The sequence below is a fragment of the Ovis aries genome, chromosome 17 (assembly GCF_016772045.2).
Source record: "Ovis aries strain OAR_USU_Benz2616 breed Rambouillet chromosome 17, ARS-UI_Ramb_v3.0, whole genome shotgun sequence".
Taxonomy (NCBI): Eukaryota; Metazoa; Chordata; class Mammalia; order Artiodactyla; family Bovidae; genus Ovis; species Ovis aries.
Genome location: NC_056070.1, coordinates 5,039,335 through 5,056,206, shown reverse-complemented (window position 1 = coordinate 5,056,206; position 16,872 = coordinate 5,039,335). Strand labels below are relative to the sequence as shown.

Sequence of the window (16,872 nt, the reverse complement as noted above, 5' to 3'; positions counted from 1 at the left end):
TTAAATGAAATTATTTTCTAGTCATGAAAGTATGTATTTTTGCATTTTGCATAAAAACTTTTCCTAAATTTATGTTTGTTTTTAGAATCACCTGTTACAATCCATAGGTACTCATATGATTGTAGATAGTTTTGCAAAACAAATTCTGACTGTAAATCAATAATTTATGTTGTGGAATATTTGTAAGAATATCAGTGAAGTGATACAGCTCTCTTAACTAAATTATTTAATGTGTGCTTAACACATTTTACTTTTAGGTATGTCTGACTGCAGCAATGATACTTCAACTCTTGGTACATCTAAACCAGCCACAGAAGAAGTCAAGTCTAGTTCTGAGGTGATTGGCTGATATTTATATTGTTTTTTTAAAGTCAGCCTATATCAGTCAAGTTTAGACTGTCCAAATTGAGTTAGTTTGTCTAACCATGTGCCGTTCTAAATAAACTCTTCTGCACACATAGACACAGGAAAGGTGTGGGAGGAAAGAGAGCCATTTCTTCATAATTGTAAGTCAGTTTTCATTTGCCTTTGGGCATATGAAATTCTACAGTATACCTGTCCCATAAAAATGAAATAAAAGTCGAGTCAAATATAGTTTTAAATTTAAATATGCAGCGAAGTTTCTGTTGAAGTAATAGTAGTAATTGGTTCACATTTGTGCTCATCTGATCCTGTATTGTCTCTAGTTAATTATACATCAGAATCTAAGTGTAATGTTTAAAAAAAAATACTGAGTTCTGGACTTTACCTCAGACTCACTAAATCTGAGTGTGTGGTGCTAGATACTGGGCTGTGTGTATGTTTTTCTTGTTGTTGTTTTAAATTCTACAGGTGATTCTGTATCACCTCAAAACCACTGTTCTAGCTCATTAGAATACAGAAATATTAAGAAATTAATCTTACATTGAATTCAAGTAGTCAGATATTTCTTTGAACATCTAATCCTAGTAACAGCTCTCAAATTTATAGTAGTTAAAGATTTACAGAGTAGCACTTTCATATTTTTCTACCTTGTCCCTCAGACTGATTTGATATAATCCAGTTAGGTAAGAAGAACAGCCGTTATTTCCCTCATTAATTTGTTGAACATATTTTAACCTTTAGAGAGGTGGTAGCTGACGTTGGGTAAGGGGGAGGTCTGGAGCATAACATGGGTTCCTCTGACTCCAGTGGCAGTGTTAAAAAGTCAGCTTGCTGTCTGTGTAGGTGGCAGTGCTAGGCATGATGTTTCATCATCGTCCCAAGACATTGAGTCTGTATGACAAGCTTCAATGTAGGATTTAGAGCTAGATAATTTACTTTTCACTCGAAAGTCAGAGATGAGCTCTGGTTGGCAGAATATATATTGTCTGTGAGGGATTCAGAATTCTTTGTGATTTAAAATAGTTTGACTGTTTACCATTTGTCAAAGAAGTGTTGTAGCTATATTTAGTTCTGAGAACCTAGGGAATCATATATACCATATTTGTCTTAACTCGTGTTTTTTATTTTTTACGATCAGATCTCTGAATTTGTACTGTTGAGAGATGATCAGAAGTTTGACACCTGTGAACTATAGGGAGGATTGGCAGCCCAGCCAATGATGGGGCTTATAATTGTAAATAAAATCACTCTTTTTGTGGTTTACCACTGTAAGTTTCAGCTACTTGGATGTCACCCGGATAGATACTAAACTAGAAATTTCCTGCTCAGTAGAGAGTTAAACCTGGATGGCAGTGATCTGAAGGATCCACTGCTAAGTAATTGTTCAGAATTTGTGTGTAAATTCATATCAGGCATTCTCTGTATTTTTAGCCATACCCAGGGATACTGTACTTGAAAGAAGAAAAAGAAAAACCAGGTGTGTGAATATAATCTGAATTTATACCCCAATTTAAAAGGTTTGTATGAGTTTATTACAGTTAACCAAAGTTGGATTTAGGAATATTTTGTGACTTTGAAATTGCTCATTTATTAGAATTCTACTAACTTAAATATTCTTTTTTTTAGTATCCTTGGTGAAAACATTTTAGGGCTCAAATTTGCTTATACGAATTCTTCTTTTATGTACTATAACTCTATTTGTATTTTGGCCATTAACTCTTAAATGTTCTATACATCAAACTTTCCAGTAATTCAGGATAATCATAGCAGAGCTTGGCACATAAACTGATGGTCAGTTTGATGAATGAATGAATTCTCACTCTACCAGTGAATGATATATGGATACTAGTTTCTTAGAATATGATGACCTGAATTATAGTTTTCATTTCTTTAAAAGCAAAACAAGACAGCAAAAACTCTCAACATTTTTAACTGAGCCAAAAACATCAACCCTGCAAAGAAGAGACTTAAGGTTCATGTAGGTTCTATATGACAGTACTGTGTGGGTCACAACAAACTGTGGAAAGCAAACTGTGGCGGCAGAGACCTGGAAGTCTTAACATCGATAATGAGGAAAGAGCTGTGATTTGAGCATAAAGAAAAATGAATAAATTTAAGAAAATTAATAGGGAAAAATTATATAAAGACAGAAGCAAGGAAGTTGGGAAAACAGGTGTATTTTTGCCGACAACAACAAAAAGGGAAAGCAGAGTAGTTGCATTGGGTATTTATTAGTGTGTTTTAGGGTTTTTGCATTACTTTTCTGTCTGCCCTTTGATATAGTAACAGTAATGCATGTACTTAATTCTAATACCCAAAAAACAGGTATACAAATATTTTCATTCCTTCTTTACATAAGTAACTCGGAGGTCTAAAAGTGGATTTGTTCAGATCCTGCACACAAGCTGCATGTTATTAGGGGAAGTCTTAAAATAAGTAAAATAGAGTTTAGAATAATAATGCTTTTGGAGTGGCTCACATGAAGAATTATAGCAGTTCAGGAAGTGTCAGCCAGGAATATCCGTGAAGGTGGTCTTTAAACTGTCTTACAGTGTGGGGTAGCGTTTGAGCGTGTGACTGGTGATGGTCACTACCTGGGCAGAGTCATAGAGAAAGGAAACAGTCGTGTGTATGGGGAAGCATGAGTAAGTTTGATTTAATAGGGTGTCTGAAGAAGCGTAATTGGTGTTAAGATAGTTCAGGTCATGGAAAGATTGTGTCAGGTGGAGCAGGCTTTTATGTTGTAAATATATTGGGGAGGAAGACAGACATGTTAAAAAAATATATACATAAATTATAGACAACAAAGGTCCATCTAGTTAAAGCTGTGTTTTTTCTAGTAGTCATGTATGGATGTGAAAGTTGGACCATAAAGAAAGCTAAGCGCTGAAGAATTGATACTTTTGAACTGTGGTGTTGGAGAAGACTCTTGAGAGTCCCCTGGACTACAAGGATATCCAACCAGTCCATCCTAAAGGAGATCAGTCCTGAATATTCATTGGAGGGACTGATACTGAAGCTGAAACTTTGGCCACCTGATGCGAAGAAGTGACTCATTTGAAAAGACCCTGATGCTGGGAAAGACTGAAGGCGGAAGTAGAAAGGAATGACAGAGGATGAGATGGTTGGATGACATCACTGACTCAATGGGCATGAGTTCGAGCAAGCTCCACGAGTTGGTGAAGGACAGGGAATCCTGGCGTGCTGCAGTCCACAGGGTCGCAAAGAGTTGGACATGACTGAGCAACGGTGGCGTGCTGCAGTCCACAGGGTCGCAAAGAGTTGGACATGACTGAGCAACTGGACTGAACTAAAATTATAATCTTTACTGCTATAAAGCAGGATAAGAGGCTAAAGAGTGATGAGTGCTAATTTGCATGAGTTGGTCAGGAAAGGCCCTTTCTAGGTGAGCAAATACCTCAGTGAGTTGAGGGAGGGACATGTGAAGATATGGGAGTAAACCTTCCAGAAAGAGGAAACAGCAAGAGCAAATATAAGATTGGTACGTTTGAAGAATAGTGGTGAGGACTCTGGCTGGAACTGAGGGTCAGTGAGAAAAGAGTGGAAGGAAATGCAGTAGCTAGCTGCTAAGATTTGCTTGGCTCAGAAATGAGAATGGCTGACAGATGATTAGGAACTTGGGAGATCTGAAATGCAGGATTCAGGTAGCAAGTGGTTGGAAAATGTAAGACAAATAGGTGTTGATAGTAGTAGATTAAAACATTTGTGAAGAAAAATGTGCAACATATGAAATAAAAGTGGAGTAGTAAATGAACTCCCGTAGACTCATCATCCGGATTATCATTGTTTCGACTTGACCACATTTGCTTTACCCATTCTTAGGTAGGATCATCTCCCTTTTAAAAACCACGAGATTGACAATGACAAGATGGAATAAAGACAGACAGAAAGAGCTTGGCCAAGACAGTAACATTTGTAACCTTATTTCAACTCTGTCTTGATACTGGTCTGTTTTAGAGAAATGTAGTTAGGGTACTGCTGCTGCTAAGTCGCTTCAGTCGTGTCTGACTCTGTGCGACCCCATAGACGGCAGCCCACCAGGCTCCCCCATCCCTGGGATTCTCCAGGCAAGAACACTGGAGTGGGTTGCCATTTCCCGACAAAGTTAGGAGTAACTGTGCTGGAACTCCAGTATTTGTCCTGTTGGTCCTTAGCTAAAATCAGTGTGCTAGAATTACAGCATCTTTATATAATCTTTTTAATTTCCTGAGCTATTTCACATTTGATTCTTTTAATAGCTATATGAGGTATAGGTGAAGTTAAGAATCTTGTTTTATAAAAGAGGAAATTGAGACCTAGGGAAGGACAAGTGACTTCTGTACAGTTATAAAAAGGGGCAGAGCCAGTCCTTAAATCTGTGTCTCCTGATAAGTTGATTAGTTCTCTTGAGATATCATGGATGGGCTTATTCACCTAATGCTCTTGATCCATGTTAAATTAACTTTGCCATAAATACACTAACCATGTTTTAAAGGTCATATTTTTACTGACTCAGATGGAAATTTCAAAGACTGTTTGAATTATGATTTTAATAGAATTGCTTTCTCTTTTTGTAGGCAAAAAAAAAAGAATGTAATTTCATCTGACACAGAAGGCATTTGTGCTTTTTGATTTTAGAACAGAATATGGTCTCTGTTGACATGCATAATTAGTTCACTAAGCACTTCGACCTTCATTGTCTGAAGGTATAACTAGAGCAATTAGAGTTGAATATTTGTGACTTCTTTTTCTTATTTTCCACACTGCTTGCTTTATTCATTGCTGTTTTGTTTAGGTTTGACTGAGATTAAGAAGTTAATCTTTTAAATTAGAAGAAAATATAACTACTTAATAGCAGAACAAAATACCTACTGATCATTAGAGATATTTCACAGTGCTTTTATAATGAATTTTCAAATAACATTTAAAAATGGTAGATAAAAGAAACAGTTGGAAAACTTGAAGCTTATTATTGTACTTTATTTTTACCTGCTCAGTGGCAAATTAGATTAAACAGCAATGTTAAATATAGGTGTTTTAGAAGAAGTAATGTCTTGTATTGTTCCAGAAGTCTAACTAAGGCTAAGACAAGTTCTTTTCTATCCTTTCTGGAAAGTTTCTATCTTGTTCCTAATAAGCATTTTAGAAATTAGGTTTTACTGTTTTTAATGTAATGCATTGATGACATCAAGAAACTTGCTTCCAGTATGCCTTCTGTTGCACTATCAAGGTAGACTTCTAGTCTTTGGGTGAATTTTTGTTATTGTTGCATCTTTGATTTTCTGTGAAGTGCTTCCATCATCATAAATTGTTGCTGATTTAGTTGCTAAGCTGTGTCCAACTCTTCTCAACTCTTTGAACTGTAGCTCCCCGAAGCTCCTCTGTCCATGGGACTTCCTAGGCAAGAATACTGTAGTGGGGTGCCATTTCCTTCTCCCAGGAACTTCCCGACCTAGGGATCAAACCCACGTGTCCTGCTTCTCAGGCAGATTCTTGACTGCTGAGCAGCCTGGGAGCCCTTTTCTATAGTGTTTGCTTTCCTGTTTTTTTTTCATCGTGTTCGTTTGGTTATTTTGTTTGCTTTGCTTTGTTCCTCCTGGCACTCTACTTTGGTCTTGTTTTGTTTCTGATTGGTGGGTACCATTTCTGGTTTTCTTTGCTCACCAGTCACTCTCTCGTCCTTCGTTTTCTTTGGGCCGTTTTGGTTTCGTTCGTGTGTGTGTGTGTGTGTGTGTGTGTGTTCCTTTGTTTTTGTTTTTGATTTGATTTTGCTTTTAACGTTTGTCTGCATTTCATTTTTTGTTTCTTGGTTGTGGGTGTGGTATTTTTGGAGGTTTTTTGTTGTTTCTGGGGCGCTTGTGTGTGTGTGTGTTTGTTGGCTTGTTTTAATCCCTTTTATTGCCATAACAAACGGCTTGTGGAATCTTGGTTCCCTGACCAGAAGTTGGGCCTGAGTTGCTGGAGTGGGAGTAATGAATCCAGGACACTAGACCCCCCGAGAACTCCTGACCCCAGGGACTATTAATCAGTGAGCACTCCCACGAAGACCTCCACCTGAATCCAAGACGCAGCACCACCCAACTGCCCGCAGCACCCAGCGCTGGATGCCTCACCCGAACAACAAGCAAGACAAGGACATAAACCCAGTCGTCAGCAGGCAGGCTGCCCACAGACACCCCGAAGCATATGACCGCACACAGCCCTGCCTGTCAGAGGGAAAAAACTCACCTCCTCATCAGCAGTCATAAATGCCGACTGTCAAAATGTAAAGCCTTTCACAGTGTTAGTCTCAAGGCGTATTTTCAGGAGTAGAAAACATAAACAGCGTGAGAGGAAGTTACTGGAGCTTTTTCTTTTGGTCTTGGTCTTCACAGGCCACAGAAAAGACTATGGGCTGGGGGTTGGATTTATAGGAGGAGGAGTTACTGCACCAACCACAGGGGTGCAGAGGCAGTGAGCAGGCAGGCGCTCCGTGGGCCGGGACGGAGGCCGTCGCGGGAGAATGGCGTCTGAGCGGCGACCGCAAGTGGGTCGGGGTCAGACTGCCGGCAGCTTTTTGTTTTTTGTTTCTTTGTTGTACTGATTTCTGCCTGTGCTGGATCTTGGCTGCTGTGAGGGCCTTCTCTGGCCATGGGGAGGGGGGGCTGCTCTAGCTGTAGCGCACGAACTCCTCGCTGCGGTGCCTTCTTTCATTGCGGAGCACGGGCATCGATAGTTGAGGCCGGTGGGCTCGGTGATTGTGGCTCGCGGGCTCTGGAACTTGGCCTCAGGAGTTGGGGTGCACAGGCGTAGTTGTTTCACGGCATGTGGGATCTTCCCAGATCAGGGACAGAAGCCAGGGCTCCTGCATTGGCAGGCAGACCCTTAACCAAGCACTGGGAGAGCCCCATCAGCAGTTTTTTGAGCCGTATTATAACATTGGAGAAGGCAATGGCAACCGGCTCTAGTACTCTTGCCTGGAAAATCCCATGGATGGAGGAGCCTGGGGGGCCACAGTCCATGGGGTCGCACAGTTACACACCACCCAGCGACTTCACTTTCACTTTTCACTTTCATGCATTGGGGAAGAAGATGGCAACCCACCCCAGTGTTCCTGCCTGGAGAATCCCAGGGACGGGGGAGCCTGGTGGGCTGCCGTCCGTGGGGTCACACAGAGTCGGACACGACTGAAGTGACTTAGCAGCAGCAGCGGGATATCTAGTGTAGTGTTGAGAAGATTCGCTGGAGTGATGAGTAGTCTTGAGGGCTTCACCAAAGAAGGCCATGGGGGGAGTTATTCTCCCCCGGTGTGGTTAGTCGTATGCTATGGAATGCATTACATTTATGACGTTGAAGCTGTATTTTGTTAAAGTGTCGTTGATTCACAATGCTGTGTTAGTTTCTGGTGTGCAGCTAAGTGATTCAGTTATATGTATACACACACACACACACACAGATTCTTTTTCATATTTTTTTCCAAAATGGCTCATTGGTGGTAGTGGTTTAGTCGCTAAGTTGTATCTGACTCTTGTGATCCCATGGACTGTAGCCTGCCAGGCTCCTCCGTCCCTGGGATTGTCCAGGCGAGAATACTGGAGTGGGTTGCCTTCATTACATGATACTAAATACAGTTCCCTGTCTGATACAGGAGGACTTTGTTATTTATTTTATACATAGTAGTTTGTATCTGCTAATTACAAACTCCTGATTTATCCCTCTCCCAGCCCCTTTCCCCTTCAAGAACCATAAGTTTGTTTTCTGTGTCTGAATGTGTTTATTTTTTTGTAAATATATTCATTTGTGTCGTATTTTAGATTCTACATATAAGTGATATCTTATAGTACTTTTTTTTCCTCTGATTTACTTCACTCAGTATGACAATCTCTAGGTCCATCCATGTTGCTGCAAATGGCATTATTTCAATCTTTTTTTCTGGCTGAATAGTATCCCCTTGTGTGTACACACACACACACACACACGTCGTCTTTACCCACTCATCTGTTGATGGGCGTTTAGGCTGCTTCCATGTCTTGGCTATTGTAAGTAGTGCTGCCGTGAACATTTGGGATGCATGTATCTGTTTGAATTATAGTTTTCTCCAGATATGTGCCCAGGAGTGGGGTTGCTGGATCATATGGCAATTCTGTTTCTAGTTTTTGAAGTAATCTGGTGCTAGTGATAAAGAACCTGCCTGCCAGTGCAGGAGACGTAAGAGACACAGGTTTGATCCTTGGGTTAGGAATATCCCCTGGAGGAGGGCATGGCAATCCACTCCAGTATTCTTGCCTGCAGAATCCCATGGACAGAGGAGCCTGACAGGTTACAATCCATAGGGTCGCAGAGTCAGACACGACTGAAGCAACTTAGCATGCACACACTCAGACTGTCTTCCATAGTGGCTGCACCAGCGTACAGCCCCACCAGCAGTGTAGGAGGCTTCTCTCTTCTTTATACCCTCTCCAGCACTTGTTTGTACACTTTTTGGTGATGGCCATTCTGACTGGTGTGAGGTATAGTTTTGATTTGCATTTCTCTAGTAATTAGCAGTGTTTAGCATCTTCTCATGTGCCTGTTAGCCATCTGTGTGTCTTCTTTGGAAATATGTCTACTTAAGTGTCTCCCCATTTTTTGATTGGGTTGTTTGTTTGCTTGGTTATTGAGTTGTATGAGCTGTTTGTATAGTTTGGAGATTAAGCCCTTATCAGTCACATCATTTGCCAATATTTTCTCCCAGTTCATAGGTTGTCTTTTCTTTCTGTTTATAGTTTCTTTTGCTGTGTGAAAGCTTCTTTTGATTAGGTCCCATTTGTTTCTTTTTGCTTTGGTTTCTTTTGCCTTGGGAGACTGACCTAAAAAATCGTCTGTACAATTTATGGCAGAAAATGTTTTTCCTGTGTTTTCTTCTAGGAGTTTCATGGTGTCATGTTTTATATTTTAAGTCTTTAAGCCAGGGGTCCCAGCTTCCAGACCGAAGACCAGTATCTCTTGTCAGATCAGTGTCCTTAGATTAGAAATAAAGTGCCCAATAAATGTAATGTGCTTGAATCATCCCCAAACCATCCCTCTCACGCCTGGGCGATGGAGAAATTGTCTTCCGTGAAATTAGTCCCTGGTTCCAAAAAGGTTGGGGACCACTGCTTTAAGCCATTTTGAGTTTATTTTTGTATATGGTGTGAGGGTGTGTTTTAACTTCATTGATTTACATGAGGCCGTCCAGCTTTCCCAGTACCATTTGCTGAAGAGACTGTCTTTTTCCCATTGTGTATTTTTGCCTCCTTTGTTAAAGATTAATTGACTGTAGGTGTATGGGTTTGTTTCTGGGCTCTTTGTTCTGTTCCATTGATCCATATATTTGGGTTTTTTTTTTCCTCCAATACCACACTGTTTTGATTATTGTGACTTTGTGGTATTGTCTGAAGTCTGGAAAGGTTATGCCTCCAGCTTTGTTTTTTTCCTTAGGATTGCTCTGGAAATTCTGGTTCAATATAATTTTAGGATTATTTGTTCTACTTCTCTGAAAGATGTCATAGGTAATTTGATAAAGTGAGTATGTATTAGACCAATAAGTTCTGCTATTATAGGAAGCAGTATGAGTCTGGGAGGGATTAGGGGCAGGAGGAGAAGGGGACGACAGAGGATGAGATGCTGGATGGCATCAGTGACTCGATGGACGTGAGTCTGACTGAACTCTGGTAGTTGGTGATGGACAGGGAGGCCTGGCGTGCTGCGATTCATGGGGTCGCAGAGTCGGACACGACTGAGCGACTAAACTGAACTGATGTAGCATCAGGCTATTTACAGGGTTTTTCAGCCTTAACAATATGACATATTTTGCTATAAGGTTTTTTATTGTGGGACATTATCCTGTTCATTGTAGGACCTCTAGCAACATTTCTGCCCCTTCAAGATGCCAGTAGCATGCCATCCTCAGCTATAACATACAGAAATGTCTTTAGAGTGGGGAGGAGGGAGAGTTGGGTACTAAAATTGACCCCAGTTAATAACTATGAAGTTATCAGGTAACATCCATATTTTCTGGCAGCTGATGCTATTTGCAATAACAGGCTTAGTCCGTGTCTTGAAGCTCCTGATTCCCAGACATCCTGGTTTAATTTTGCAGCCTCCCACAACTAGGAGTAGGAAGTCCTAGATGCAGCTGTCTCTGGGGTTCTGGTTTTAGCAAAAGGCAGCACTAATGATATAATTGGAAGCTGATGCTTCAGTCTTGAATTGTTGAAAGTGAAGGGTCAGATTAAGACAAATGCTGCTCTAACTGTGTAGGATGATACGGAAATAGAGAAAACAGCAGTACAAGTGGTCAGCATCAAGGAAACAGTGCGTTTGACTCATAAATGTCTGAAAGCAAGTATATTGGCTGGCATGACCCATGTGTTTCACTCGCCTTTGAGAGACTGTGTAATGTTGAGGTTAAAAATAAGGCCTCTTGAAGCCAGTGTGCCAGATTGAATCCCGTTTCATCACTTGGTAGCTGCATGTCATTGAGAGATTTCTTAATCTGTCTTCTTACCTGTAAAACAGATGTAATAATGGTCCCTAAGTTTGAGAGTTTTGTGGGTTTTGAAGGAGACAGTGCACATTGAGCGATTAGACTTAAATCAGTTAATATGTGAAAACATATACAACAGTGCCTGACACGTAGTCAGTACTCATTGTTTTCATGGCAGGGCTCTATTTGCAAGTGGGTACATGATTTAAGTTATTTTAATCCTTTAACCGGCCTAGTCCTCAGTTTTCTTATCTGTTAAATTGGGAAAATTTTATCTCCCTCACGGGCTTCCCTTGTGGCTCGGATGGTAAAGAATCCGCCTGCAATGCAGGAGACCTGGGTTCAATTCCTGGGTCAGGAACACCTCCCAGAGAAGGAAACGGCTACTGACTCCAGTGTTCTTGCCTGTAGAACCCCATGGACAGAGGCCTAGAGGACTGCAGTCCACGGGGTCACAAAGAGTGGGTCATGACTGAACTACTAACATTAACTCCTCACAGGGCAGTTGTAAACGTTAAAGGAAATACTTAAGGCAATAAGCTTGTTAGCATGGCACCTGGCATATATTGATAGAAGGCAGTTAAGAAAGGTCAGCATTTAGTTCTTACTGGCAAATTAGGGAACCATGCAGCTATCAAACAGGTTTCATAGGTAATTCATTTACTAGCATTCTGAAAGGTTTCTAGAGCGTTTCATAGTTATCATTGATACTCAGAAGTACTTACAAAGATATTGTAAGACTTCTTCCCATTTATCCACTTGCTGTAGTTCAGCTTTCAGTGTCTTATGTTGCAAGCAGATGAAACCACTTCCAGGTCACTTACATAGAAAAGAAATTTACTAAGAGGATCTGAGGTAACTTACAAGGAAGCTGGAAGCCAGAATCCAGGTTCCCTATCGGGGAGTATGCCCCAGATCCCGGTTCAGCACGGTTTCAGCGCGGGCACTGTGCTGCTGGGGCTGGGCAGCTGGCACTGCCAGGACTCTGGGTACTGGCTGTGGTAACTGGCGCTGCCCCCTGTAGCGGCAGCTTGGTCTCGCCGCAGTTACTGCCGCCCCTCAGTGAGTTCTCATCACTCCTCTTGTCACTCGTTTCTGATCGCAGGCCTGCGGCACGTGCCTTCACAGAGCCTAGGTCGCATGGCAGTTCCCCAGAGCCTGGGAACAAACAATGTGACTTAACGTAGAGCTTAGCCAGACACTTTTCTGAATACTTTATATTTCGTTTTATTCTTACAACAACTGAGGTAGGTGCTAATATCATTTTACTGATGAGGAAAGAGAAGTTTAGGAACTTCGGGACTTTTAGGAAGTTTACATAATCTGTGGAAGAGCTAGGGATTGAACTCAAGCAATCTGGCTGCAGGTATTTGCTTGATTATGAGGTATTTTGAGCTTTTATATAAGAAGAAGCAGGTTCTGCCTTTCCCCAGCCTTGTGTGGAGGCTTTCCCTGATATTAGAAGGGGGCTGTGACTGGGCAGCCAGAAGAATGAGATATAGACTCAGTACTTCGCTAAAGTCTGACTTGGCAAACCAGTCGTTGCCTCTGTTGCTGTTTTAAAAGCTCCAGGATGAGGGACACTGAATCTGAGGATCAGAGGGATTTTTTTTTTTTTTTTTAATGCTCTGCCATTTTTTATTCACTTAGAGGAGAATACTTGTGAGATTTCAGACTCTGGGTCAAATAGGGAATATGTGTCTATAAATAACACTTAGGATTGTGTGACGTTTTTATAGTGAGAGGGTTTTGGCCTAGTTTATTTTTGTCATGAAGACCAGTTTTGGAAAGTTGGTAAACTTTATTTGCTGCTGGGTCGTAGAGCCGCAAGTCAGTCCTTGCTGGTAGGTGGGCACTATATTCAGGACCATACACCTGCCACCAGAAGACTGGTGTGGTCTCCCTAGGGGTGGATTTGGGGCTTTCAAGAAAAGCAGATCCTCTCCCATTAGAGGTGGTAGAATGGAATTTCACCCTGTAAAAAGCTGACTTTATTGAGGTACATTTTGCATATGATAAAACATGTTCATTTAAAATGTACAGTTGGATGAGTTGTGACAAGTATATACATCTGGGAAACCATAACCTCAGTGCAGACGCAGACACAGCTTCTTGTGCACTGTTGCAGTCAGCCCTCCTGGATCCACCCTCCTCCTCGGGCAAGAGCTGGGCTGTCATGATACCTTAGTTTTGTGTGCTCTGTGTGTGCTCAGCTGTTCAGTCATGTCCGACTCTTTGTGACTCTGTGGACTGTAGCTCTCCAGGCTCCGCTATCCATGGGATTTTCCAGGCAGAAATACTGGAGTGGGTTGCCTTTTCCTTCTCCAGGGGATCTTCCCAGCCCCAAGATTGAACCCCCATCTCTTGTATCTCCTACACTGGCAGTGGATTCTTTACCACTGGGCCACCTGGGAGGCCATTCTTCATCTACAAAAGTGAGAATTTTGTGTTCTGCAGTTCTGGCATGTATGCTTTTTGTGTCTGGATTTTTGGCTCAGAATATTGAGATTAAACAACAGTTACTGTATACATCAGTAATTCACTCCTTTTTATTGCTGAGGAATATTCCATTATAAGTTTAAACTATAACTTGTTTATCCATTAACCTGTTGATGGACATTTTTTTCTTCTTATTTTGGGCTCTTATAAGTAAGCCTGCTCAAACTACCACACAATTGCACTCATCTCACACGCTAGTAAAGTAATGCTCAAAATTCTCCAAGCCAGGCTTCAGCAATACGTGAACCGTGAACTTCCAGATGTTCAAGCTGGTTTTAGAAAAGGCAGAGGAACCAGAGATCAAATTGCCAACATCCACTAGATCATGGAAAAAGCAAGAGAGTTCCAGAAAAACATCTATTTCTGCTTTATTGACTATGCCAAAGCCTTTGACTGTGTGGATCACAATAAACTGTGGAAAATTCTGAGAGAGATGGGAATACCAGACCACCTGATCTGCCTCTTGAGAAATCTGTATGCAGGTCAGGAAGCAGCAGTTAGAACTGGACATGGAACAACAGACTGGTTCCAAATAGGAAAAGGAGTACGTCAAGGCTCTATATTGTCACCCTGCTTATTTAACTTATATGCAGAGTTCATCATGAGAAACGCTGGACTGGAAGAAACACGAGCTGGAATCAAGATTGCCGGGAGAAATATCAATAACCTCAGATATGCAGATGACACCACCCTTATGGCAGAAAGTGAAGAGGAGCTAAAAAGCCTCTTGATGAAAGTGAAAGAGGAGAGTGAAAAAGTTGGCTTAAAGCTCAACATTCAGAAAATGAAGATCATGACAGATGGGGAAACAGTGGAAACAGTGTCAGACTTTGTTTTTTTGGGCTCCAAAATCACTGCAGATGGTGACTGTAGATATGAAATTAAAAGATGCTTACTCCTTGGAAGAAAAGTTATGATCAACCTAGATAGCATATTCAAAAGCAGAGACATTACTTTGCCGACTAAGGTCCGTCTAGTCAAGGCTATGGTTTTTCCAGTGGTCGTGTATGGATGTGAGAGTTGGACTGTGAAGAAGGCTGAGCGCTGAAGAATTGATGCTTTTGAAGTGTGGTGTTGGAGAAGACTCTTGAGAGTCCCTTGGACTGCAAAGAGATCCAGCCAGTCCATTCTGAAGGAGATCAACCCTGGGATTTCTTTGGAAGGAATGATGCTAAAGCTGAAGCTCCAGTACTTTGGCCACGTCATGCGAAGAGTTGACTCATTGGAAAAGACTCTGATGCTGGGAGGGATTGGGGGCAGGAGGGGAAGGGGACGACCGAAGATGAGATGGCTGGATGGCATCACTGACTCGATGGACGTGAGTCTGAGTGAACTCCGGTAGTTGGTGATGGACAGGGAGGCCTGGCATGCTGCGATTCATGGGGTCGCAAAGAGTCAGACACGACTGAGCCACTGAACTGAACTGAACTGTGGGACGTTTGTTTTTATTTTTCTGGTAAATGCTTAGGTGTATGAGTCATATGATCAAGTGTATGTTTAATTTCATAAGAAATTGCTAAGTGAAGTGGTTTTTTTACATTTCCTCCAGCAGTGTATTGCAGAAGGAAATGGCAACCTGCTCCAGTATTCTTGCCTGGGAAATCCCGTGAACAGAGGAACCTGGTGGGCTGCAGTCCATGGGGTCGCAAAAGAATCCAGCATGACTGAGCGACTAAGGAACAGTTTATTTTGAACACCAGTTGTTTGTCAGATGCTTACCTTACGTCTGTTTTCTCCCAATCTGTAGCTTGTCTTTTCATCTTTTAAATGGTGTCATTTTGAAAAGACATGTTTAATTTTGATGAAGTCCAAATTATCAGTGTCTCTCTTATTGTTTATGTCTTCCATTTCCTAAGAAAGTATTCGCCTGCTCCAAAGTCATTGTGAAGTCTACGAATAAACCCGTCAAAGGCAGTCTTCATTTCTGTTGTAAGTGATTTTTATCTCTTGCGTTTCTTTTTGGTTCTTTCTTAGTATTTCTACATCTCTGTTCATGTTGTCCAGCTGTTCATGCATGCTGTCTGCTTTATCCATTACAGCCTTCTGAGCCACCGGGGAAGCCCATATTACTCATAGTTGTTTTAAGTTCCTAGTCTGGTAATTCCAACATCTGTGCCATTTCTGATGGTGATGTTTGCTTTGTGACTTCAAATTGTGTTTTTTGCCTTTTGTAGACCTTGTAATTTTTACTTGTTAACCGGACATGGTGTATCAGGTGAAAGGACCTGCTGTAAATGTGGGCGTCAAGTATAGGAGGAGGGGAGCGTTATATATCCTATGATTAGGTGTCAGTCTTCTAGTGAGCCTGTGCCTCTGGATTGTGACTTTCTCAAGTGTTTCTCATTTTTTCTCTCCTCTCTTTAGGTGGCACAGGATAGCTGGAATGTGCTGGGTGTGGCTGTTTCCCTGCTCAGCCCTGTTAGCTGCTGGTTATGCCCAAGCAGGCTAGGTTCTCGTTTCTCCTGAGGGTAAGCCTTGTTAAGAATAGAGTACTTAGGGACCTCCCTGGTGGGGCAGTGGATAAGAATTCTCCTGCCAAAGCATGGGACTCGGGTTCAGTCCCTGGTCTGAGAACATTCCACATGCTGTGTGGAGCAGCTCAGCCTGTGAGCCACACTGCTGAAGCCCACACGCCCTGGAGCCTGTGCTCCAGAAGAGAGGAGCCAAGAATGGACTGCTAAGTGTGTTCCACAGTGGTTCCAGTTCTCACCACTTGCTGGAAGGATGAGGGAGTTTTTCTGTGATATTTGCTGGGGTAACCTGGTCCCGTTCTTGAAAGCATTGTGGGTCCTTGCTTTTGACTGGGTTCCTCTGGAGTCTTTAACTCTCAAGAGTTGTCCACGCTGAGCCTCCAGCAACTCATTGATTACAGTTCAGATTTTCCTGCCGCAACGTTGGTTACTGAGGTGGTTCCTACTGGTTTTTGTTCTAGTAAGGCATGACTCTTTGCATTTGCCTCTGTCCAGTTTTGGGAGTAACAGTGTGCCCTGTGTCCTCCCCTCTTTTATGAATCCAAGAAGACTTGTTGATTTTTTAGTGTGTTCAGTGTGCTTGTTAGAATGAGATGGTGCTTTCCAAGCTCCTTACATGCAGAAACGAAAGCAGAAGTCCCCACCCCAAGATAACTGCTGTTCTGCCTACCGTCATCATACCTTACTGGTTTTCTTCTTGAATCGAATCATATAGTAGATACTCATTAGGTCTGGCTTCAGTGGCTCAACATGGTCTGTAAGAATTTTCTGTTTTTAATAGCAGTAGTTCTGTTTTATTGCTACACTGCTGTAGTGTTCCGTTGTTTGATTACACTGCAGTTTCTTTCTCTGTTCTGCTGTTGATGGACATTGAGTTGTCTTCGGTTTTCAGCTGTCTTATGGGTAAAGCTGCTGTGAATAGTCTTGTACTTGTTTTATGATGGACAGATGCACCGTATTTCATGGGTGTGTTTCCTAGGAGGAGAATTTCTGGGATGTAGAATAGGCACATGTTTAATAGTATTGCCAGAAAGTTTTCAAAGTGATTTTACC

At 41.8% G+C, this 16,872-nt stretch overlaps 1 protein-coding gene across 49 annotated transcripts in view; it reads left to right on the top strand.

Annotated features, from left to right (window-relative positions):
* ARFIP1 (ADP ribosylation factor interacting protein 1) overlaps positions 1 to 16,872 on the top strand; it is a 137,799-nt gene that overhangs the window by 20,249 nt on the left and 100,678 nt on the right. For 10 of the 49 annotated variants that reach the window (XM_060400940.1, XM_060400950.1, XM_060400958.1 and 7 more), the window contains 2 exons: positions 15,205 to 15,277; positions 15,713 to 15,816. The exons of 21 other annotated variants lie outside the window; for them this stretch is intronic. In XM_060400940.1, the coding sequence (XP_060256923.1) occupies positions 15,781 to 15,816 (36 nt within the window). In that variant the 5' untranslated portion in view covers positions 15,205 to 15,277; positions 15,713 to 15,780. Of the gene's footprint in view, positions 1 to 257; positions 338 to 15,204; positions 15,278 to 15,712; positions 15,817 to 16,872 lie in introns of all 49 variants that reach the window. 18 more of the 49 variants (XM_060400945.1, XM_060400942.1, XM_060400949.1 and 15 more) reach the window with 2 other exon arrangements.